Consider the following 26487-nt stretch of genomic DNA (forward strand, 5'->3'; position numbering starts at 1 on the left):
ATCATTAAAAAGTCAGGAAACAACAGGTGCTGGAGACGATGTGGAGAAATAGGAACACTTTTACACTGTTGATAGGACTGTAAACTAGTTCGACCATTGCGGAAGACAGTGTGGCGATTCCTCAAGGATCTAGAACTAGAAATATCATTTGACGCAGCCATCCCATTACTGGGTATATATCCAAAGGATTATAAATCATGCTGCTATAATGACACACGCACACGTATGTTTATTGCAGGACTATTCACAATAGCAAAGACTTGGAATCAACCCAAATGTCCATCAGTGACAGACTGGATTAAAAAAATGTGGCACATATACACCATGGAATACGATGCAGCCATAAAAAAAGGATGAGCTCGTGTCCTTTGTAGGGACGTGGATGCAGCTGGAAACCATCATTCTCAGCAAACTATTGCAAGAACAGAAAACCAAACACCACATGTTCTCACTCATAGGTGGGAATTGAACAATGAGATCACTTGGACACAGGAAGGGGAACATGACACACCGGGGCCTATTGTGGGGCGGGGGGCGGGGAAGGGATAGCATTAGGAGATATACCTAACGTAAATGACGAGTTAATGGGTGCAGCACACCAACATGGCACATGTATGCATATGTAACAAACCTGCATATTGTGCACATGTACCCTAGAACTTAAAGTATAATAATAATAATAAAAAGAAAAAATATATATGAGGCCCATAATTAACAGAATAACTCATAATAAAAGAAATGCTAATTGACATAAAAAAAATAAAGGTAAGAGCAGCCCAGAAAACCCATAATAATAGTGCCATACCTAGGACATTCATGTATTACTCCATACATCTGAAATGTTTAAAATCAACACCAATGCTACTGGGATGTGAAAATTCATAGACATAATCCCTGCCCTCGAAGTAAGGATGCCAGATAAAATTACAGAATGCCCAGATAAACTTAAGTTTCAGATAAACGGGGACTTCTTTTAGTATATGTCTCAAATATTGCATTAGATATACTAAATATTTATCTGTTGTTCATCTGAAATTCAAATTTCTGGGTGCCCTGCATTATTATTTGCTAAACCTGGCAACCTTACCTCAAAAGGTTTTCAGGCTATTGAAGGGCAAAGGCAATTCAAACACAGTGAGAGTATGAGAAGCATCAAGGCAAAAGAGTCATCACAGAATGTGTGTGCCTATCAAACAAATATCCAACTTAGGGAAGACATTTGGAAACTGGTAACATTGGAACTGAGTCTTAAGCTGGAAACATATGGGATACACCATTTATTTCAGCATTTAATAACATGTCATCATGATTTGTGATTTCACTGTCTGATAAACATGTGTTTTGTCTACAGAACTAGATCGTAAGTTCCTTGAAGACACAAGTCATCTCTTTATGTCCCCCATGCCACTTGGAACTGACAGACACACTTAAGGCAGTAGTAAATTACTGCACACATTGATGCAAACGGTTTTGTCCTCCCAAAGAGTAAAAATATTCTGTTAGTGAAATGTATTGTAACTAGTGTTTCTTTTTCAATTTTAGTCTTTGAACACTGCAGCCAAGAATCCAGTTTGAAACCTTGGGAGTCAAATTCATAGTAAATACAAGAGTTGTTCACAGTGCAGCAAACTCTCATGTTAGTTTTATGACAGATTCAGTGACACTGGAATGGACGCCTTTTTGATTTTGGGGTTCCTTCCTAAGACCCCCATGTGTGACATATTCATGGCTGGATTCTAGATACTGAAGCAGTTACTACAGCTGGATTCCAATGATTATAAGAAGGCTTTTCTACAAACACACGCTGCCCACATCGAAGTTCCTCTTTAATCTACTGCAGTTTGAAACTGGCCCCCACTTTCCCCAAGAGTCCACTCCAAGCTAGTTTAGGGTGAGGTCTACCACAGCCTTTGGAAGAGGGAGGGAAGATAACTTTCCTCATCTCTCCTAGTCCCAGCTCTAAAGACCGGAACCAGGGAGGAAGCAACACTACTCTTCCAAACACATTCCCCAAACGTGGCACCTTTTCAACAATTTTAATAACAAATTTAAGGTATCAGAGATGCCTGAAAAATTGGCATGATAGATGTTACATTGATCATGAAAAGACTTTAAAAGAAGGGAGAAAGATGTAAAGAAGGTAATCAAATGGGGAGCATTTTTAACAATGTGCTCACTTCTCCCCCTTCAATTCCTTGAATTGAGTCTGAATTATCACTCCTATTGATCTCCGAGCCCAGAACATTACTTTGTGGTCTGGCCTCAGGTTTCTTCCAATTTTTTAAATCACAATATTCCTAAGAGGGCAGCGACGAGGTCTGGGGTATTATGAGGATCGGAAACCTAGCCACAGGTGACCATGAAAGTCCAAAATGCCTTTAAAGTCTTTGTCTCTAAGGCCCATTTTCAAGGTCTTGTTATATAGTTAATTTTCCCCCGACTTATGTCAAAAATAAACGAAGCTGTGTTCTAGGTAAAATGGTAGGGGCAGATTTTAACCACTACTACTACTGCAACGGGGAAAAGAGCCCAGCGTGAACTGAATTCGATTTCGATTTGTACAGAGGCGACCGGGCGTTTTAAAGAGAATGAAGGACTTAGGATGGGACTCATGACGCCAAGGGCGACTGAGCAACTTTTCCAGGTTTGAAAAACCTCAACACAAACGCGCGACGGCGCTCTTTCAACGTCAGCCTCCCGAACTGGGGCTGTACCCAGGAGAGAACTACAACGCCCAGCAGCCCCGACAGGTGTAAACACTCCCAACTTCCGGGGCGTTGCTCACCATCGGCCAGCAGCGCCAGTGTCACTCGGTCCCTCAAGAAGCCGCAGGGGTTCGGGCCGGCAGCAGAGGCTGGAGTCGCAGAGCAGTTGGCCGCTGTCTGCCCAGCGAGACGGAGGGCTCAGGACGAGACGCTACGTGTTGGAAACCGCAGGAGGCGGAGCCGGGTTGCGGGGTACGCGTTGACGTCACATCCGCTGGGCGGGGCCGCAGGGAACCCGCGCAAATTGAAAGGTCAGCCTTTCGCGCGCTGTGTAGCCAGGTTGCCGGTGTTCTGCGACGCTGGCCGTGGGTGCTCTGGCCACAGTGAGTTAGGGGCGTCGGGGCGGGTTTCTCCAACCTCAGTCGGCTCCGTTCAAGGGGAGGAGGAGAGTCCCTTCTTGGAAGGTGAGAGGAGCGGGCTGTGCGGAGGCTAAATGGGTGGGTTCCCTTGGGGGTCGACCTGCGCGTCACCTCCGACCCTCCTCTCGGGATTCGGGGTCCTCCAGGAGGGGAAGGAGAGAGTCTGGTGTGATCTTCCCATCCCGACAGCAGAGCCCTTAGCCTGAGTGGAGTATGTGTTGTTTTGTTCCGAGGGGACGTCTGGCCACGAGAGGTCTGCAATTCAGTGAACGGAGGGAGATAGAGAGCAGACGATTCCGGGCTGGAGCAGGCGCCAGGGTTGCCAGACTTCTCTCATTTTTCCGCAGAAGCTGGCAGTCCAGGTTTTACATGCAGTCTCTGCACCTTTCAATGTTGACAAACACATTTTCCCATAATGTTGTGCAGACCTAAGGAAACGTGTCGTCTGGAATGGGCTTGGGGGCCACGCCTGCATATCTCCGCGAGACAGAGGGATAAAGTGAAGATGGGGCTGTTATTACCGCGAGTGCCACATGCAATCTCTTTGAGATACGTACTCCGTCATTCTTACTTTTGCACTCAGCCATTCTTACTACGCTAAAGAAGAAATACTTATTCGAGGATATTTGCCTGGCCCCGAAGAAAGTTATGTAAATTTCATGAACTATTATATCCGTTTTCCTCGGAGTGAGAGAAAACTCTTTAGATACCACCTGAGAGGTAAGAGACTGTTTTTCTGAAACTGTGGCCTGAGGACCACCTGCATCCAGATTAACTGCTTTGTTTAAAATTTATTCACAGGCCGGGCGCAGTGGCTCACGCCTGTAATCCCAGCACTTTGGGAGGCCGAGGCGGGCGGATCACGAGGTCAGGAGATCGAGACCATCCTGACTAACACGGTGAAACCCCGTCTCTGCTAAAAATATAAAAATTAGCTGGGCGTGGTGGCGGGCGGCTGTAGTCCCGGCTTATCGGGAGGCTGAGGCAGGAGAATGGCGTGAACCCGGGATGAGGAGCTTGCAGTGAGCCGAGATCAAGCCACTGCACTCTAACCTGGGCGACAGAGCGAGACTCCGTCTCAAAAAAAAAGAAAAAAAAAATTCATTCACAGCAGAACTAGTGAATCCCAGTCACAGAGTGGAGTTGAGAGTCTAAGAACCTCTGAAATTTGAGAACTGGACTAGAGCCTTTAGAGCTCTGATAAGGTGTCAACAGGGTAAAGCTGACTCCTGATCCTGTACTTTCTTTCTTCCTTTCCTTCCAAACTTAACGTTTGGTAGGAGAGATTTGTATTATGAAATGCTAAGCAACTGCTCAGTGCCCATTACTAACTTTTTATTGTAGAGTTGTGGGAGGGAGGTCGTTTCTTCAGAAAGGACTGTGACAGTTCCAGAATCTCTGTATAGAAAGGGCTTAGGGGCCTGGAATGGAAGGGGGTGGAAAGTTAAAGCATTTGTCTTGAAGCTGTATTTGCATAGCAGACGCAGTTTCACAATTCTTTGGGGTAGCTTTCAGAGAGACTGATGGAGTTGCCCCTAGACACCACCACTGTTTATTACCAGAATGTTCGTGCTTAGAATAATGCATTCTAATAGCAGTGAATTTCAGTCCTAAACAAGTACAGGATCCTTTTTGTAATCCTTTTTGAATTTTTCCTTTGTTTTTTCATTGAAATGCTTACCTTCCTACAAACTGTTTTGAGTTTCTGCTCCTATCTGAATTTGCATGTTGACCCTTATAATTAATGCCCTTCGTAGAGGCAATGTGATGCCATCGCACGCATGGTTTTGTTTGTGCCTGGCTCCTTGAAGCATGTGTTAGGAGTGAAAGTGCCAAAGCACTTTGGAAAGAATAAACATTAAGCAAATGTCAAGTGGCATTAGAGGTAGTATTAGTGATTAATGTAAATTCTACCCTATGGAAATTGTTTGACAGGGAGGAGCCCAGCTAAAATACTAAAGAGCAGTGATTCTTGAATATCTGAACAATTTCTGCCTTGGACTCCAAGCTTTCTTCTTTATTTGTCTAAAATGTTTTGATAAATGTAATTTTCTTTAAATATGACTGTTCTCCCTGTGTCTTTTCATGTCAGGTAGTTAATTTGGCACCATGGGGATACACGGATTGCTACAATTTATCAAAGAAGCTTCTGAACCCATCCATGTGAGGAAGTATAAAGGGCAGGTAGTAGCTGTGGATACATATTGCTGGCTTCACAAAGGAGCTATTGCTTGTGCTGAAAAACTAGCCAAAGGTGAACCTACTGATAGGTAAGTCTAGACCTTATATTAATTCTTTGACAATTAAGAATGAGACCTACAGTGCCTTTTTTTCCCTCAGAAACAGATTGTTTTCACTCAATGCCAGAACTTATCAGGAAGTGAAAGTTGTATGTTTTAGAATATTCCCAAATCAGGGATGACTTCCTTCTGTGATAATAGGCCTAGTTTTCTTTCTTTATAATAAGGCGGAGTATCAAGACACTGATGGACAAAGACTATTCATATCTCCTTTATTTTATTTATTTATTTATTTATTTTGAGACGGAATTTCTGTTGCCCAGGCTGGAGTGCAGTGGCACGATCTCAGCTCACTGCAAGCTACGCTTCCCAGGTTCAGGCAATTCTCCTGTCTCAGCCTCCCAAGTAGCTGGGATTACAGGCGCGTACCACAACACTGGGCTAATTTTTGTATTTTTAGTAGAGACAGGGTTTCACCATGTTGGCCAGGCAGGTCTCGAACTCCTGACCTCAAGTGATCCACCTGCTTTTTAGCCTCCCAAAGTGCTGAGATTACAGGCATGAGCCACCGTGCCTGGCCCAATTCTTAACCTAAGATAAATGTTTTGACAAATGCTTTGAAATCCGTGATGATTTCTGACTCCCACATTCTTGGGTACAGAAAACATACTGCTAATCCTGGTTAGCAAAAAAACAAATGTGTTGTAAATTTCATTATTATTTCTTATTTGCTTTCTTGTAAATTTTGCTTTATGATCAGCAGGTCCCAATCATTGTTCCATGCCAATGCAAGTTCACTGTCACTGATCTACAACAAATAGAAAAAATAAGGATAACAATGTAGTGAGTCTTAATCAAGATGACTATATATGATTTAAAAGGTCATCTTTTATTTTCTTTATTTTAGCTGCTAAGTTTGTGTTATGCAAAAAGATTATCTTTAAAGATTATGTTTTCCCCTTCCTGTTTTTGAGCTAAAATGCCCTTTTTATAAAATGATAGAAGTTGTAAATGCAGTTTGTTTTTGTCACAATACCTAATGTAATACCTGACCCTCGATTGGATCCTGGATTTGGAAAAAATAGTAGCAGTGGTGTCCTGGAGCCAACTCATGTGGGCTCTTTATACACCATGTCTTCTCAGCTCAGCATTCATTGAGTTCACCTAGGTAGCTCATCTGCCATTGAGGAATATTTATCTCAGGGAAATCAGGTACCTCTTCCCTGAGAACTGGTTGTTAAACATTTACCAGGACACCACTGAATATAAGAAACATTATTGAGACAATTGTACCAATTATAATAAAAACAGAGTATTAGATAGTATTATGTCACTATTAAATCACTTGCCGTGATATGGTATTGTTGGAAGAATCCAGTGTTTACTGTACTATTCTTTCAACCTTTCAATAGATTTGACATTTTTTAACATAAAAAAATGAGGGGAAAAGACCAGATTTGAAACCAAAGATGTGAGAATTAGAAGGGATATCAAAGCTTTTTAATTCACAGGTAAGGAAACCAAGGCTTGGAGGATCAAGTAGTTCACCAGACATCACTTGGCTCATAAGTATCCAAGGCAGGATTTGAATCCAAGTCTAGTAAGTTAGAGTTCCAATTCCTATGAAAACATTTGCTTAAAATAACAAAATAAAAAACCTTCTCTTTTCATCATTTTCTCATCTGGCTTAAAATAGAGAAGAAGTATTACCTTAAGAAAGGCGAAGCACTGAAATGTATTTTTCTTTTTTTCCATAGGTATGTAGGATTTTGTATGAAATTTGTAAATATGTTACTATCTCATGGGATCAAGCCTATTCTCGTATTTGATGGATGTACTTTACCTTCTAAAAAGGAAGTAGAGAGATCTAGAAGAGAGTAAGTTAATTCTCTACTTAATCTCTAACTTAATTGCACTAAGGTCAGACACTATAGTCTATATGGTACCAATTTTTAAAATTTTAAGCCAGGCTCAGTAGCTTGCGCCTGTTGTCCTCGGTACTCAGGAGGTTGGGGCAAGAGGATCACTTGAGCCCAGGAGTTCAACACTTTAGTGCTCTATGATCGTCTCTGTGAATATCCACTGTACTCCAGCCTGGGCAACACAGTGAGACCCAGTCACTAAAAGTTTTCTTTTTCTTTTTCTTTTTTGACAGTCTCACTCTGTCGCCCAGTCTAGAGTGCAGTGGTACAATCTTGGCTCGCTGGGACCTCCACCTCCCAGATTCAAGAAATTCTTGTGCCTCAGCCTCCCGAGTAGCTGGGACTATAGGCGCGTGCCACCACGCCTGGCTAATTTTTGTGTTTTTAGTAGAGATGGGGTTTTGCCATGTTGGCCAGGCTGGTCTCAAACTCCTGGCAAGCGATCTACCCGCCTTGGCCTCCCAAAGTGCTGGAATTACAGGCGTGAGCCACTGTGCCTTGCCTAAAAAAAATTAATAAATAAAATTTTAATTTGTTGAGGCTTATTTTATAGCCTAGTATGTGAACAGATTTCCTTAAATGTTATGTATCTGCTACATTATTATCACTTTTGTTTAAAAGTATCTTAGTTACTGTATTTTCTTTGACATAAAGAATTGCTGTGGAAAAGTGTAATGGTAATCTTGTGTGTGTGTGTGCATATAATCATTCTAAATCACTTGTTCTTTTTGCCTTAGAAGCTCAAAGCATCTGGGTTAATGTTCTCAAGGACCTGGTGTGTACTTTCTAATGAGTCAGAAACTTTTTTCAATTCTAGGAAAGCTTCTTGAATTATAGTTTTGTTACAGTTTCTTGAGTCAGCCTCTTAAATGTTTTATATTTTTAAAATGTTCTTCCCTTGCAGAAGACGACAAGCCAATCTTCTTAAGGGAAAGCAGCTTCTTCGTGAGGGGAAAGTCTCAGAAGCCCGAGAGTGTTTCACCCGGTCTATCAATATCACACATGCCATGGCCCACAAAGTAATTAAAGTAAGCCACTAGAAAATGAAGACAAAGATGGGCAAGTTCACCAAAGCTAGTTACAACTTGTTTATTAATGGGAGAGGAAGAAAATCAAGGTTGGAAAATTGTTCTAGGCCTAACTTCAAGTAAAGGGCAGATGTCAGAAGAAGAAGGGAACAGCATCATTAGTTAGAGAAGACTTCAACAATTTCCAAGGAGAAATCCTAAGGCATAAGTAAGGCTCTCTCTTTGGTCATATTGTTCCATAGCAATGGAAGGAACAGGGCCAGACACGGTGACTCACACCTGTAATCCCAGCACTTTGGGACGCTGAGGCAGAAGGATCATTTGAGCTCAGGAGTTTGAGACCATCCTGGGCAACATAATGAGACCCTGTCTCTTAAAAACAAAAAAAAATAAAGAGATGGAAGGAACAAATTCCTGGAGGCGTTGGTCTCACCCAACTCTTCTATGGTCTTCAACACTTACTGTAACTGGTACTCTTGAATGACAGAGATCTGTGATTTAGCTTCGTTGCCCCAGGCACCCTACAGACTTCTGTTCCCTTTCACCTCCTCCTTGCAGCAACTTCTTTCCTTATTCCTGTAAGTCTTAGTGTCAAGGTGCCCACAGTCCCAGCCCTCACTTTCCCCTTTTTAGAGCCTACTTGGTAAAGGTGATGTGTTTTTTTGGTTCGTTTGTTTGTTTTGAGGCAGAGTTTCACTCCTGTTGCCCAGGCTGGAGCGCATTGGCACGATCTCGGTTCACTGCAACCCCTGCTTCCTGGGTTCAAGCGATTCTCCTGCCTCAGCCTCCCAAGTAGCTGGGGTTATAGGCATGCGCCACCACGCGTGGCTAATTTTGTATTTTTAGTAGAGACGGGTTTCACCGTGTTGGTCACACTGGTCTTGAACTCCCAACCTCAGGTGATCCCCCCACCTCGGCCTCCCAAAGTGCTCGGATTATAGGGGTGAGCCACTGTGCCCAGCCTGTTAAAGGTATGATGATAAAGGTGGAGTCAGCTTTTTCTAGCTTACAGTTCTGACATCCAGTTCCTGAGCTAAAATAGGCACTACAGTTCCGATTTTGGCTTTGTCATTTGAGTCTCTGGCTCTTTCTGTATGGGTCAAGCTAGAAGGAAAGGATGGGATGCTGGAGAAAGTGTGATGTATAAGGAAATGTGTGCTCTGTGGTCGGGAGAAGAGAGGCTGTGTCGTGTGCGGAAGTAGAGGTGAAGCCCTGATTGGACATAAATGGTGTAAAAGGATGAGAGTAGGACTATTGCTGGACAGAAAAAGAAAAAAAAAATGAGAAAAATAGCAAATTGCAAATTGTCACCAAAATTGATAACAGCAGGATCTTGACACCTCTTTCCTCCTCCTCTTCTTCCTTCTTTTTTTTTTTTTTTTTTCACTTCTCAAAGCCTCTCTTCAGGCCTTGGGAACATTTTCCCATAATTTAGAACATGGAAGTTCCAGTTCCAACTGGCTAGATTTTGACACAGAGGCTATGATAGGGACTGTTTTTCTTAGCAAGGTTATTTTAAAAGTATTTTTTCATAATGCATTGGTTTAAATATAGTGCTGTAGTCTATAATATATATGTAAGATATATTATTAGAGGAGAGTTATATATGTGTGTATATATACACGTGTGTGTGTATATGTATACACACATATACATATGTATATATTTTCCCCCAAGACATTGCTGAATATGGTCTATTATTTTATCAATACTATGTCAGTACACTGACTTTCGTAGCCTGACAGGACAGCCTGTTATTTTTATGGTGAACATATATTCAAAACTCCAAACAAATGTATATTTGGAACATAGCCATTCTTAAGATGGAAGCTTTCTATAATATAAAATAATTGGGCCACGCACAATGGCTCAACTCTTACAGTGCCAACACTTTGGGAAGCTGAAGCGAGTGGATCACTTGTGTCCAGGAGTCTGAGAGCTGGCCTAGACAACATGGCAAAACCTTGTCTCCACAAAAAACGCAAAAAAATCAGCTGGGCATAGTGGCATGCACCTGTAGTCCCACCTGCTCGGGAGGCTGAGATGGGAAGATCACCTGAACCCTGAGCCCAGGAGGTCAAAGCTGCAGTGTGCCCTGCCAGCTGGCACCACTGCACTCCAGCCTGGGTGACAGAGCCAGCACCTATCTCCAAAAAATAAAATAATTAATTGTGTAACTTATAGGATTCTTTTTTCCTCTGGCTGTGTAGCAGTATTTCTTTTCTCCAAATTTTATAAATTGATTTTTAAAAAATGTCTTAGTGGCTATATAATTAGTTCAACATATACTGAAACTTATAGTAGAACAACTCTACTTCAAAGGAAATGATTTCTCAAAGTAATATTAGCATGTGTGTGCTGAGGCTAGTAATAAAGTGGGTTTGAAACAGGAAGTTGTTTAGTACTTTCCAAATGCCGTGCTAGAGATTCACTTTGATTCTCTTCCAGGCTGCCCGGTCTCAGGGCGTAGATTGCCTCGTGGCTCCCTATGAAGCTGATGCACAGTTGGCCTATCTTAACAAAGCGGGAATTGTACAAGCCATAATTACAGAGGACTCGGATCTCCTAGCTTTTGGCTGTAAAAAGGTACTCAACTCTGACTACTATATATCACTTTTCTATGTAGATAGGAGTAGTGTAAATCAAGAAGCTGCAGTTTTTCCTGTCCAGGAAATTATTATAATTTATAATATTTATAATACTTATAAAATTTTATAAAATAAATTATTTTAATAGAATATTTGCAACTGACATCTATTTTTATAATGTTAATAATTATTTAAAATGAAAAGAAGGGTTTTGCTGCTTGATGTTTGTGTATTCTGGATTCTTTTCAAAAGTAAGACCTTAAGGTTGGAGGGGTTTGTTATTGTTTTATGCAAATTCTTTAGTAGAATGTGGACCTATCAGTTTTATTTTTTAACAATGACAACATATGCTTTATATTTCTTGATTAGGTTAGGTATACTAACTTATGTAGTAATGGGTTGCAATGCAGTTATTTAGAATTATGTATAAAACTATTTCATGGAAAACTTTAGGGGAGAATTAAGATACAAAACTACAGGATGTTCTCATTTTTGTTAATGCCTGTATTTATGACTAGAAGGGTCTCTATCAAAAGGTTAATTAATGCTAGGTTACAGTGATAAATGAGGGAATATGGATGACTTGTTTTCTTCCTGAATTTCTATATTTTCCAAATTTTCTACAATAAACATGCATTGTTTCAACAATAAGGAAAAAGATTACTGAAAAGGTACAAGTGACAGAGAAAGAGAAAATGTTTGTTGTATGCATTACTGTTTGATTATCATGTCAACCCTGTAACATAAGTAGGAAATAAAGAGATGCAAAAAGATCTTTCTTTATACCAGAATTGTGACAATTGAGTCCTGGCTGTATAGCCTTGTCTAGTTGTATCCTGTGCTTCAGCATAATTTATTTGTAAACTTTGTAGTCATCAGCCTGTCTATCTGTGTCTCCTCTCTTTCAGTGTTACGGTGAAGAACAAGAAAGATTTCTTAAAATTATTGCAGTGGCTTAGATAATGACAAATAAAAGTGGCCCTTCTAGGTATTAACAATTTCCCTTCCTTTTGAAGGTGATTTTAAAGATGGACCAGTTTGGAAATGGACTTGAAATTGATCAAGCTCGGCTAGGAATGTGCAGACAACTTGGGGATGTATTCACAGAAGAGAAGTTTCGTTACATGTGTATTCTTTCAGGCTGTGACTACCTTTCATCACTGCGTGGGATTGGATTGGCAAAAGCATGCAAAGTCCTAAGACTAGCCAATAATCCAGATATAGTAAAGGTAAGAGTGAATTGCTAAGTGTCATATTCAGTTTCTGAAGCATTTCCTTAATAAAATAATAAATCAGAATATGGATTTAAATATTCTTTTATGTGAATCACCTATATGACATTACTAAAAGGAGCAAATGACTGAGGCACTAGAACTTTGCTTTAGCAACTACCATATATTGGGAAAATCATGTTTTCTGCAATTGGCAAAAAAGTAGTGATTTTTAAAATAAAGACTAGTATAAAGAGTCTCAAGGGCAAAATATTATAGGGTAAAATTAAACTCAGAGTCTTTTGTCTTCTGTGCTATAACTCTATAGTAGTGGTTTTCAAACTTTTTGGTCTCAAGATCCATTTACCCTCCTCAAGCTCTTTATGGTAATATTTTTTGTTTATGTAGGCAATAGCTATTGATCTTTACTGAATTAAAAATTAAAACAAATGTTTATCAATTCACTTAAACTTTATAATAAACTCATTACATGTTAGCATAAATAGCATGCTTTTATGAAAAATAAAAATTATGAGAGAGAGGAATCATGCATTTATGCAAATCTCTTTAATATGGCCTAATAGTAAGACAGCTGTGTTTGTATACAAGTTGAACATCCCTAATCCAAAAATCTGAAATGTTCAAAAATCCAAAACTTTTTGAGTCCTGGCATGGCAAGTGAAAAATTCCATACCTCATCTCATGTGAAGGGTACACAAAATTATTAAAAATACTGTATAAAGATACCTTCAGTCTATGTGTGTAAGGCTTATATGAAACATAAATTGAGTTTTTTTCCTTCACCCTCTTGCTCTCAGTGTGTAGAAATGTAAATGAGTTTTATGTTTAGACTTGGGCCCCATCCCCAAGTTATCTCATAATGTGTATATGCAAATATTCCACAATCTGAAAAAATTCAAAATCTGAAATACTTCTGGTGCCAAGCATTTTGGATAATGTGTACCCAACCTGTATCTGCTGCCTCATTAACTCTCATTTGATATCATGTGTCATATATCCTCTGGAAAATTCTGAGACTCTGGACATCACTACTTTGTAGTTTCTCTTAAAAAATAAACAAAAAAGCTCATTTTCCCCCTTGGATATTCTCTAAAGCCCTTACAGTGTGCAGAGCAGAAATTCCATTTTTCTGTTTCCAAGAGTACAAGGCATGAGTCCTCAGGGCTAAGAGTGATGTAATGTAATGGAAAGATCTCTAGGTTGGAAGATAGTGTCCCAGGTGGGAATAGGACCACATGCCTTAACTAGCCTGTGACTCCAGGATCCCTTTGGTTCTCTGGGTCTTCCCTTTTTCATCTATGAATTGACTGTGCAATGTTTAGGATCCTTTCCAGTTTTAAGCATCCATGACTGTCACAGAAATCAGAATGTCAACTTGGTTTAAAAATATGATCTCGGAATAATTGGATTTTTTTAATTCTCAGGTTTTGGATGTTCTTTGTTTTTTCCTTTCTTGATGAAAAGGACTTTGAAGTTGAATGAATAATGTATCTCAGAGTTACACGTAGAAACACAAACTCGATGTATTATATAACTGTATGTTTTTATCCTTCAAATTAGTAATAGAAAAAACAAAGAAAATACTAGTTATGAGACTTAGAATTTTAAGTGATACAACATGGTTGTGTTAGCTGGTAGAATTTTTTAATGTAGATGAAAGCAATTAATGTTTCAATCCCTCTTCATGACCCTGTGATGTAAATCAATCAGCCTTGAGGATAATATGTTCCCTGTTCTTTAGTTGCAGATAAAATATTTTTGCATGCATTTTTAGGTTATCAAGAAAATTGGACATTATCTCAAGATGAATATCACGGTACCAGAGGATTACATCAAAGGATTTATTCGGGCCAACAATACCTTCCTCTATCAGCTAGTTTTTGATCCCATCAAAAGGAAACTTACTCCTCTGAACGCCTATGAAGATGATGTTGATCCTGAAACACTAAGCTACGCTGGGCAGTATCCTTTCTGAACCAGAATGGTAGAATTTGAGTATTTTTCTTCAATATTTTTATGGTGATATTTTTTGTGAGGCATTTTATTTTTGCTTTTTTTATAGTGAAATCTTTATATTGTTCATTTAAATTACCATGCTAGTAAAAATTTAGAACAACTTTTTGTTCATAAACCGAAGGTTCATCCGCTATGCATTCTCCTTAGATTGACTGACAGGAGCATACACAGAGTCCGTCACTTACGGTACACATTCCAAAGGTGGCTCTTGAGAGGACCTCCTCGTGGCAAGCAAGCTCAACTTACCAGGAGGAGCATTCTGGGCATTTGAGTGCACCAGGAGAGGATGCCCTTCCCATAGCCACCGGCCATGTGCATGCAGGCTGATTCGGAGCCCTGAGTCACTCAGGTGGTGGCTAGGACTTTCCCCTCTGTTTCTCTTGAAAGGGCGTCAATGGCATAGGCCCTCGTCAGAAGACACCAACTCCTGCAGGGACAGATAGAGACTAGCAAACTGTGTCTTTGCTTTCAGTAACGCTGATGCATAAAGTAAGGAGACTCCATTTAAGTCATAAACGTATGGATTTTCTTTGACAATAGATGACATTTTTCCATCTTAGTTTGGTATCATTTGGCTGGTTGTTAGTAAGTACCTTTTTCCTTAATCTTACTAACCTAGATATGTTGATGATTCCATAGCTCTTCAAATAGCACTTGGAAATAAAGATATAAATACTTTTGAACAGATCGATGACTACAATCCAGACACTGCTATGGTAACGTTTTGATGACCACTCTATGAAAACACATTTTAGTTATGTCTCAAGAGCTGTGATTAAAGGCAAATCTTCATACACTAAAGCGTCTTTTAAGCATTTCTGTATCCAGGCTCTGTGCAGAGTGTACATTAAAAACAACTTGATCCTAGAGAAATTACATGTATTAGAGCACAGGGATATTGGTTAATTTTTTAAAATTAAAGAAGTGACTTATTTATTATCAAACCCTTATCCTTGAGCATTTCTTTGACTATACCAAGCATTTGATGCCTTTTTTTCTCATCTCACCCCGTTCAGCTTCTGTGGCATTTGGCTTTTTTGAAGACCCAAACCTAGGAATGCTCGGGAGTTAAAGCTGTTTTTTCACTCATGCACAATTTAACAAATATTTAATGCATGCCCTGCTATTTCTTTAAACAATTTGCTGTTTTCTTTTCTTTTTTTCTGAGACAGCGTTTCACTCCTGTTGCTCAGGCTGGAGTGCAGTGGTGTGATCTCAGCTCACCACAACCTCCACCTCCCAGGTTCAAGCTATTCTGCCCCAGCCTCCCGAGTAGCTGGGAGTACAGGCATGCACCACCACGCCCGGCTAATTTTGTATTTTTAGTAGAGACGTAGTTTCTCCATTTTGCCCTGGCTGATCTGGAACTCCCAACCTCAGGTGACCCACCTGCCTTGGTCTCCCAAAGTGCTGGGATTACAGGCGTGAACCACCGCGCCGGGCCACAATTTGCTGTTTTCTTCTGCTTCTTCAGTATTGTATGTATTCCTTAAGATACTGTCTGCCATCATTCTCTTTCTCTTTGTATTCCTGTTTATCCTCTGTTCTCTTTTCTATTTACATTTCTTCCTTAGGTAAATCCATAGGGCTTTAATCTCATTTACGTAAAGAACTCCCATCTCCATCTTTACTCCAGTCTCTTTCCTGTACACCAACCACAGAATTCTCACTGTCTCTTGCAGCTCTGATTTCCTCAAGTCTATTCATAGGCAAAACTAAACTCTTCATGTTTTTAATCAACTTTTAATCACATTTCTCTTTTATGTTTCTACTTAGCACCTATTACTGTACAACATTATGCTTCTCTTCTTTTCCGATTCTTTGCAATAGAATGTGGTCTTCATAAAGGCAGAACTTGGTGGTCCTCACCGCTGCATGATGTTTTACTATGTTTATATGTTGAGTGAATGAGTGTCACTTATAGATCTCACACCGGAAAACTTGGAAATAAACTTTGGCTTCCATTTCGTTGCTACAACCTCTTGCCTCTTTGAGCTGTCCTTCTGGTTAACATTTGCTTCTTTCCCCAAGCTTCCAGTTTAATTCTTGCTCACTACTTTATTGCTTTACTAAACATTTATCAAGCACTGAAACAATGTAATTAGGTTAGCTAGGGTTCTGGAATATGAAGAAAAATAAGAAATATAGGAAAAGTAAGATCCTTGCCGGTCAAATGCCCATTGCCTAAATAGGAAGGAGATGTGATTCTGTGGAGAGAAATGCGGTAAGTATTATACTAAAGATGTATTCTAGGCTCTGTGGAACAAAAAGCACGTCCCTCACTCCACTTAAGAGAATGCTTCATAATAATAATGGCAAACATTTTCTGAGCATTTACTATGTTCCAGGTGCTCTCTAAAACACCTTAGACACAGTAACTCATTTACTCTTCAGAAAGCCTCTGAAGTCAGCACCATTCTCATTTTACAGTTGAGGAAACAACTAGAAGACACTTAAATAACTTTTCCAGCTCACCATTTTAATAAATAGGGAAGCTGTGATTCCAAGCCAAGCTCTCTACTGTCTGCTCAAGGAGAAACTGATGTGTGTCCTCAGCTTGCAAAAGGATTAATAGAGTTTTTCAAGATGGGTGAGTGATTTCAGGCTAAAAAACAAAAACAAAAAAGCAGTGTATGTAGAAAAAGTGATATATTAAGGGAACTCTTAGATTGTTCGTTATGGATGGACTAAGGATGTCTTAGTGTTTACCATGTAAAGGAACCACATCTTGAGAAAAAAAGAAGCCCGGAAAAGATGATCCCTAACAAAGTGGTGATCTATTGAGCACTGAAAAGTAACCATTACTGTAAGCGGAAATAAGCCAGGCCTACCAAGAGAGCGCAAATCCATAACAACACTAAAAATGAACTTTATCAACTTCAGTTATGTAAACCTTCCACTCAGATTGCCATTTCCCTATTTTCTCACCTTTCCCGGTCTAATATGGTAGCCACTGGCCGTGTGTGGCTATTTAAATTTGTTAAAATTTAATAAAATTGCTCTTTTAGTTCTTCAGTTAGAGTAGCCACCTTTCAAGTGCTTAGTGGCTAAGACTGGACAACGCAGAGCTGTTCTATCAGTGCAGGAAATTGTTGAATTGTTTACTTCTATCATGTTTTTATATCTAGGGACCCTAATTGTACTTTTTTTGAAGATTTGGATGTCATCTCTTATCTTTGTCTCTCAGAATATGATAATTTTTTGAGTTTTCTTCCACTCTCTGTAACTGCTGTGTCCTTTTCTCCTGTGTTGATATTTCCTCCCTCATGGTGGAAACTTCTGTGCAGCCATGTTCGAAGGGGCCCCGAAAAGCTCCTGAGGGGCGCTGTGGGAGTGAGTGGGGTTTCTGATGTTGGACTTCATTCTCGGGTGATGTGGTTGGTAACACATTAGATTTGATTTGTGAATTCTCCAATGTTGGAATGTTCTCTGCATAGTTACATTTTTCCAAAAAGAGATGCCTGCCAAGGGTGTCTAAACTTTGGCTGGCTGTATTTTGAGAGCAGGATAGGGAAAGTGAGTTGGGACAGGCCAGGAAAGGGTAGCATGCATGGTTCCTTGCCATTCAATATTTAGCCTTTTGTTTCATCTCTGTTTTCAGACAAATGAATCTCTCTACCTTCAGAAATGCCTGCTACAGAGTCTGTTACTCTTTGTGGGTTTCATTTCTAGTTCTGAAGGCAGGTAGATGTTTGTTGACTGTGTGGTCAGGTTGGAGATGGGGACACGGGTCAAATAATTCTCTCTTGCGTGAGGTACCCCCCACCAGGGGCTTCTGTAATTCCCAGGCTTTAATTCTTAAGCCTTTCTCCAGGTTTCTGTAGGTGGAATTGGCTTCTCTTTGATACTTTCTTCTGCCAACAAAGTCTTTTAATTTCTTTCATCTATATTCTCTCTTCACTGTAGTTTAGAAGTTGCAGATTATTTCCTAATTTTATTGCAGATGAAGTTTGTATTTCTTATTCTTATTGTTTTGAGGAATGATTGTGGAAAGAAGGAGACTGAAAAGTCCTATCTTTACACACCTGAACTATTGATAGTATTTATCATTTCTTTTTTTTTTTTTTTTTTTTGAGACAGGGTCTCTTTCTCTGTCCTCCAGGCTGGAGTGCAGTGACACCGTCAGAGCTCCTGGGCTCAAACAATCTTCGTTAACTGGCATCAAGCCTCCTGAGTAGCTGGAACTGCAAGCACATGCCACTATGCCTGGCTGATTTTGTGTGTGTGTCTGTGGGGTCTCACTGTGTTGCCCAGGCTAGTCTTGAACTCCTGATCTGAAGCAGTCATTCTGCCTTGGCCTCCAAAACTGCTGAGGTCACACATGTGGAGCCACCACACCTGGCCACAGCATTATAATTTTTTTTTTTTTTTTTTTTTTTTTTTTTGAGTTGGAGTCTTGCTCTGTCACCCAGGCTAGAGCGCAGTGGCATGATTTTAGCTCACTGCAACCTCTGCCTCTGAGTTTCAACTGATTCTCCTGCCTCAGGCTCCCAAGTAGCTAGAATTACAAGCATGTACCAACACGCCCGACTGATTTTTGTAGTTTTAGTAGAGATGAGATTTCACCATATTAGCCAGGCTGATCTTGAACTGACCTCAGGTGATCCGCCCCCCTTGGCCTCCCAAAGTGCTAGGATTACAAGTGTGAGCCACCACACCCAGCCTATAATTTCATTAAGAATGATTCTTAAGCTTTTCCTTTGTCCCAGAAACTCAAAAATAGTTGGCTGTGTTGAGTATGTCCCATTACCGATGGCAATGTTATGGAATGCTAAGATGGCCATCCTTCATCAGCTCAAATCCCTGTCAGATTTTTATCCTTCTCAGAGAAATTTCTGTAGGAACCATAATTGTACACCAAATGAATTTTTTTTAATCTAAAATTTGTTTTTCCCAGTCTGGTTTTCTACTTGTCTATTTCTCTTTTATTTAGTAAAACCATCAGTGGGATCTAATGCCATGAGCTATACTGGTAAAGCTATTTTTTACATTCGTTCCCTCAATTAAATTACCTTCCTTATTAATTCTCAAAGGGTATTCTGAATAATGTCATCTGTTTTATTTATTTTTATTTTTCCCTTTAAGTGAAAGGCTTAGATTAGATTCTGAGTTCATGTGGGATTTCTGTCAGGTGGGATTGTAATGATATTTTTTTGTATCTTTGCTAATTTTTTCCCTTTGGCTGTCCTTCTCTATTAGAATATCATTGACGTCATCTTAGATCCTTGTCTTCCAAAATATGTAGTAATTGTGAGTAACTTTTTTTTTTTTTTGAAACGGAGTCTCCCCGTCAGCTCACTGCAACCTCCGCCATCTGGGTTCAAGTGATTCTCCTGCCTCAGCCTCCCAAGTAGTTGGGATTACAGGTGCGTGCCACCACACCTGGCTAGTTTTTGTACTTTTAGTAGTGGCGGGGTTTCACCATGTTGGCCAGGCTGGTCTTGAGCTCCTGACCTCAAGTGATCTGCCTGCCTCGGCCTCCCAAAAAGAAGGGATTGTAGGCATGAGCCACCGTGCCTGGCTGCTTTCCATTTTAAAGACACCTTTTTCCTGACCACATTTCTTCAGTTGCAGTCTTATTTCTTGCACCATTTGTATTAGGAAGATTTTTATTTGTTTGTTTGCTTTTAATCTTTTTTCTACACTTACTCCCGCTCTTGATTTTTTTTTTTTTTTTTAAATGAGCTAACAAAGTTGCTTGACTCTCTTCAGAAGGAAAACAGGCCTAGGAATATAAGAAACATTTAATGGAAAAGTATAGGACCAGCAAAGTAGGAAATGTTATTCAAGGACAGCTGTTTCATCAACAGCTGTTCTTTTTAAGGGTAACTTAAGATGTTTATTTATAATTTATGTTGATACAGAATGAAATAAATTGATTATTTTCTTTCTGCAAATAACCTTTTTCCTTTTCCTTTTCTAGCCTGCCCATTCAAGAAGTCGTAGTTGGGATGACAAAACATGTCAAAAGTCAGCTAATGTTAGCAGCATTTGGCATAGGAATTATTCTCCCAGACCAGAGTCAGGTATTGTTTCAGATGCCCCACGATTGAAGGAAAATCCAAGTACTGTGGGAGTGGAACGAGTGATTAGTACTAAAGGGTTAAATCTCCCAAGGAAATCATCCATTGTGAAAAGACCAAGAAGTGGTACGTATTTCAGTTTTGCAAAATGCTGGTGAATATTGGTCATATTTAAGAAATCATTGCCCAATGCAAAGTCGTGAAGATTTTCTCCTGTTTTCTTCTAGAAGTTTTATGGTTGTATTAGTCCATTTTCACCCTGCTGATAATGGGCAATTTACAAAAGAAAGAGGTTTAATGGACGCACAGTTCCATATGACTGGGGAGGCCTCACAATTATGGTGGAAGGTGAAAGGCACGTCTCACATAGTGGCAAATGAGAAGAGTGAGAGCTCAGTGAAAGGGGCTTCCCCTCATAAAACCATCAGATCTCATGAGACTTATTCACTACCATGAGAACAGTGTGGGGGAAACAGCCACTGTGATTCAGTTCCCTCCCACCAGGTCCCTCCCACAACACATGGGAATTATGGGAGATACAATTCAAGATGAGATTTGGGTGGGGACACAGCCAAGCATCATCATTAGTTTTAGCTCTTACATTTTACAGTTTTAGCCTGTGAGCCATTTTGAGTTAGTTTTTTTTTTAAATATGATGTGATGTAAGGATTATGGCTTTTTTGTACCTTGTGTATATGGCTGTCCAATTGTTCCAGCACCCTTTGTTAAAAAGTTTTCCTTTCCCCGTTTAATTGCCTTGGCACATCTGTTTAAAATCAGCTGACCACATGCATGTGGATCTTTTTCTGAACTCTGTTATTCTATACCATTGCTCTCCATACCTATCTTTACATCAGACAAACTTTTGATTACTGTGGCTTTGTAGGAAATCTTGAAGTGGGACAGCGTAAGTCTCTTAAGTTTGTTTTCTTTTGAAAAGTTGTTTTGGCCATTCCGTGTTTTTCACATTTCCACGTACATTTTAGAATTTAGCTTTTTAATTTCTTTAAAAAAAAGGCCAGGCATAGTGGTTTGCACCTACTTAACTGCAACATTTTGGGAGGCCAAGGCAGGTGGATTGCTTGAGCCTGGGAGTTCAAGACCAGGCTTGGCAACATAGTGAGACCCTGTCTCTACAAAAAAAATTTTTAGGGCTGGTGCAGTGGCTCACACCTATAATCCCTGCACTTGGGGAGGCCGAGGCAGGCAGATCACTTGAGATCAGGTGCCCCAAGACCAGCCTGGCCAACATGGCAAAACCCCATCTCTACTAAAAATACAAAAAATTAGCCGGGCATGGTGGCACACATCTGTAATCCCAGCTACTTGTGAGGCTGAGACAGGGGAATCACTTGAACCTGGAAGGCAGAGGAAATTAAGAAAGCTGTCAGCTGGTTATTCTCCAAAGCTGCAGCTTCCCTGCTCAAAGGGTCAGAATACATTATCATAAAACAAAAAATAAAAACAAAAGAAATCTTTTAAAAATTAGCCGAATATGGTGATGCATATCTGTAGTCCCGTCTATTCAGGAGGCTGAGGTGGGAGGATCACTTGAGCCTCGGAGTTTGAGGCTGCAGTGAGCCATGGTCACATCACTGTGCCCCAGCCTGAGTGACAGAACAAGACACTGTCTCAAAACAGATAAAAAATAAAAATAAAAAGTCTATTGTGATTTAGTTGAATCCATACATGAATTTGGAGAAAGTTGACATTTTAACAATACTGAGTTTTCTGATTCATTCATTTAAGTCTTTAATGCTTTGTAGTTTTCATTGTACAAATCTTAACATATCTGTTGTCAAATTTATCTTTATATATCAGATTTTTGATGCTGGTGTAAATAGTGTTTTCAGTTTTGTTTTCTAGTTGTTAATTGATGGTTTATAGAAATACCGTTGATTTTTGTACATTAATCATATATTTGCAAACTTGCTCACATCACGTATTAGTTCTAGTATATCTTTTGTGGAATATACAGGATTTTCTATATAAATGACTATGTCTCCTGTGAATAAAGACAATCTTGCTTCTCCTTTTCCAGTTTAGATACCTTTTATTTATTTTTCTTAGTATAAGAATCCAAGCTTGTTTTCTTTTGAACTGCCTGACTTTAGGATTTCCTATAAACCACAGTGTGTGATGTAACAGTGTGTCTGATGTAAAGATAGGTAAGGAGAGCTTTGGTGCAGAATAACAGAGTTCAGAAAAAGGTCCACATATATGTGGTCAGCTGATTTTGAACAGATGTGCCAAGACAATTAAATGGGGAAAGGAAACTAGAATCTCTAGTACAGTATTGAACAGAAGTGCTGAGAGTAATATACTAGGTATTGGGGAAACATGGGAATATTTTCACCATAGATGATGTTTAACATGGAAAGAATGATTATAATTGCTTCCTTCTCTCTTAACTTCCTTCCCTCAGACATCTACATCAGTGAATGAAATAGCAACAATTAAAGACTTGCAGATTTTAGTTCATGCTTTTATTTTTCAAATTTAAGTATAGATTATCCATATTCAGCTGAAATATCCTGATTCCTTATGAACCTAAATGATTTTCATGATAATTATATCTGAACCTTTGTTTCTTCATATGAAATAAAAGGTTTTTGTGTATGTTATATAAGATAATATATACTTGTTATAGAAGAAGTACACTGTGCATACATGTTCGTTCGTTCTTTTTTTTTTTTTTTTTTTTGAGACAGAGTGTGGCCTGTGTCACCCAGGCTGGAGTGCAGTGGCATGTTCTCGGCTCACTGCAGCCTCCACCTCCTGGGTTCGAGGAATTCTCTACCTCACCCTCCCGAGTAGCTGGGATACAGGCGTCCACCACCACACCCGGCTAATTTTTGTATTTTTAGTAGAGATGGGGTTTCACCATGTTGGCCAGGCTGGTCTTGAACTCCTGACCTCATGATCCACCTGCCTCGGCCTCCCAAAGTGCTGGGAATATGGGTGTGAGCCACTGCCCCGGCCTGTACATGTTCTTTCATTTTCTTCTGCTACGATCAAGATATGCTGTCCCTTTTATGTAGATAGCTCACTATCAGCAAGTTTACAAGTTCTTTTTGTCAGACTAAGTCTACTTTTTTATAACTACAACTTATCAGTAGGTTTTATCCCCTTTCTACACTCACAAACACAGAAACAAAACAAAAGAACTAGAGCAAGTTTAATTCCTATTTTATGTACCAGCCTCTCAGATGATTTAAAGATAGCCATTGTGACACTCCTAAATTTCTCTTCCAGGCTGTTATGTTCCTTGGACATTCAGGATATAATACAGGTTTTTAATAATAGCATAATTGTTAAAGTGAGTATGATTATTGAAATGTGGTCTGCTTACCACAGAATAAATATTTAGAATTATGGCACTATTTCAGTCCTGTACTTGTATTATTGCAAACTAAGATTGCATTCACATTCTTGCAATCTGGCATTTTGCTGGAATTTGCTTAGGTGATAATTGATATTTGCCATTTGCTGTTAAGCCAGGTCTAGTTACATTTTAAACTTAAACGTGGGTTAACTCATTCCTCTTACAATAATCTTAATTCATTTTAGTTCATTGTTCCGCCTGTTGTTTTTTGTGTTTGAATCTTTGTATTTTCTAACAAATGGGTATTATCTATGTCATCTGGAAATTGATGAGTCTAAAAGTTTTGGTTGCAGTATGTCTGCTTTTATAATGTTTAACTGAATCAGAGCAAGTACAGAAATCTGGAGTATATGAGACAGACTTCCTTTTGACTAACAGTTGCCAGTAGTAGTCTTCTAGGCCTGCGCAACTTGCTGCAAATCCCCATAACTAACATACAGTAGATCTCGCTTTGCATCGTCTGCTAGGATGATGCGAGAGACACTCAAGTGTCTTGCCAAATTCAAGACATGCTTAACTTACGGAGTCCCCAAACAGCTACGCTAATAACCTTATTGAGAAAATAAAAAAATGAGGTTAATCTGGTGTGGCTTCTGAAAGCCTTGTTGGGGAGCCTGGAACACTTGTTTTTCTTCTTCTGCAAGGACTCACAATTCCTTGCATAATAAACAGATTTCACTTTTGCCAGGAGCCAACATCTAATTTGCTGATACAGCTTTTTAAAAATCTGTGCCTTAGAAATATGAGACATCTTGTTTCTGGTATTTTGGTAGCCCTAACCTGTCTTATCAACTTCACAAAGATTACGGTAGTGTGCACTTACACCTCTGTGGAGAAGAAGCTGTACAGACTCAGAATCAGTCAAAGTCATTCAAAGAACCTTAGTGCTGACTCTATGTACTTACCTATCTCAGACTTTAAACTTTTGTTATTATTTAGTCTTATGATTTATTTTAGTACCACAGAATATATTTGACACACAGCAATCTTCTTGGGCCTCGTAGTGAAGTAATGAGGATCAGAGCTACAGCACAAATTACTTAGGACTATTTGACAGTCACAATATACATCAAAACCCAGAACACATAAACCGTATGTATCAATAGCTGCTGGTTTTATTGGAACATTTTAACAATTGATCATTAACCATATATTTACATATAAATTTTCCTGGAGAATTTTTTATATTCAAAATTAGACCCTTAGTGTAATGAATACATCACCACACAGGATTGATTATGCTCTGAAATTTTGATTTGGGTAATTTTAACATGAAATTGTATAAACAGCTGATATTAAACCTTAAACTAATGTGTGAAATTATAAAACGGAGCTAAGGGAATTTTTTTGAATCATCCTTATCCTTATGTTTTCTTTTATGAGGCATGGTTTTTTTAAAAAAGATAAGTCCTTATTTTTAGGACAATGTGATGTAGACTGAAGTTAAGGCCAAATCTCTAAGTACATGTGAAACAAAGATTTACAGATAATTTTGTTTTTATTTAGAAGAGTTGTCAGAAGATGACCTGTTGAGTCAGTATTCTCTTTCATTTACTAAGAAGACCAAGAGAAATAGCTATGAAGACAATAAATCATTGAGCTCTTCTGAAGTGTTTGTGCCTGACCTGGTAAATGGACTTGCTAACAAAAAGAGTATAAGCACGCCACCTAGGATGAGAAATAAATTTGCAACATTTTTACAAAGGAAAAATGAAGAAAGTGGTGCAGTTGTGGTTCCAGGGACCAGAAGCAGGTATAGTTATGTCTCCAGAATGTTGATTGTCTGTTGTATTATGTACTCTGTTGGTATTTATTTTGTCTTTTTTTAAAATTAATTTATTATACGTTAAGTTCTGGGGTACATGTGCAGAACGTGCAGTTTGGTTGCATAGGTATACACGTGCCATGGTGGTTTGCTGCACCCATCAACTCGTCACCTACATTAGGTATTTCTCCCAATGTTATCCCTCCCCTAGCCCTCCCTCTCCCGACAGACCGGGGTGTGTGATGTTCTCCTCCCTGTGTCCATGTGTTCTCATTGTTCAACTCCCACTTATAAGTGAGAACATGCAGTGTTTGGTTTTCTGTTCCTGTGTTAGTTTGCTGAGAACGATGGTTTCCAGCTTCATCCACATCCCTGCCAAGGACGTGAACTCATCCTTTTTTATGACTGCATAGTATTCCATGGTGTATATGTGCCACATTTTCTGTATCCAGTCTATCACTGATAGGCATTTGGGTTGGTTCCAAGTCTTTGCTATTGTAAATAGTGATGCAATAAACATACGTGTGCATGTGTCTTTATAGTAGAATGATTTATAATCCTTTGGGTATATGCCCAGTAATGGGATTGCTGGGTCAAATGGTATTTCTAGTTCTAGATCCTTGAGGAGTTGCCACACTGGCTTCCACAATGGTTGAACTAATGTACACTCCCACCAACAATGTAAAAGCATCCCTACTTCTCCACATCCTCTCCAGCATCTGTTGTTTCCTGACTTTTTAATGATTGCCATTGTAACTGGCGTGAGATGGTATCTCATTGTGGTTTTGATTTGCATTTCTGTAGTGACCAGTGATGATGAGCCTTGAATAAACATTGAGTCTAGAGGGAAGCAGGTGTAGAACCCGCCTTAATCTGATTGTAGTTTTATTATGTATTGTCTTAGTTCTGACATAAACCCCTTTAACTTCTAGTACTTTTGTAATCTCTCTGTACAGAATCAGAATAAAAGAGGATTGTAGCCCCTATTATTAATTTTGCATTACAGACTTCTGTTTTATGGGGAGTTCCCTTCCCCTCTTTTTTTTTCCTACTTTTTTTGTTTCTTTGCGGGCTTAATACAATTTTGCAAAGTATTTTCAGAGATATATTCTAATGTAGATGACTGGAGCTGTAATATTAAGTGAGAACCTGATACCATGCCAG

At 39.4% G+C, this 26487-nt stretch overlaps 1 protein-coding gene across 2 annotated transcripts in view; it reads left to right on the forward strand.

Annotated features, from left to right (window-relative positions):
* Positions 1-2995: 2995 nt before the first annotated feature.
* Positions 2996-26487, forward strand: part of EXO1 (exonuclease 1) — a 42074-nt gene continuing 18582 nt past the window's right edge. Inside the window, exons 1-12 of one of the 2 annotated variants that reach the window (XM_011955693.1) lie at positions 2996-3169; positions 3551-3844; positions 4239-4340; positions 5217-5394; positions 7122-7241; positions 8191-8314; positions 10763-10900; positions 11919-12131; positions 13909-14096; positions 14770-14866; positions 20074-20299; positions 25065-25311. In XM_011955693.1, coding sequence (XP_011811083.1) covers positions 5234-5394; positions 7122-7241; positions 8191-8314; positions 10763-10900; positions 11919-12131; positions 13909-14096; positions 14770-14866; positions 20074-20299; positions 25065-25311 — 1514 coding nt within the window. In that variant the 5' untranslated portion in view covers positions 2996-3169; positions 3551-3844; positions 4239-4340; positions 5217-5233. The remainder of the gene's footprint in view (positions 3170-3550; positions 3845-4238; positions 4341-5216; positions 5395-7121; positions 7242-8190; positions 8315-10762; positions 10901-11918; positions 12132-13908; positions 14097-14769; positions 14867-20073; positions 20300-25064; positions 25312-26487) is intronic. The other variant, XM_011955694.1, reaches the window with a different exon arrangement.

The sequence above is a fragment of the Colobus angolensis genome, unplaced genomic scaffold (genome assembly GCF_000951035.1).
Source record: "Colobus angolensis palliatus isolate OR3802 unplaced genomic scaffold, Cang.pa_1.0 Scaffold40, whole genome shotgun sequence".
NCBI classification, from domain to species: domain Eukaryota; kingdom Metazoa; phylum Chordata; class Mammalia; order Primates; family Cercopithecidae; genus Colobus; species Colobus angolensis.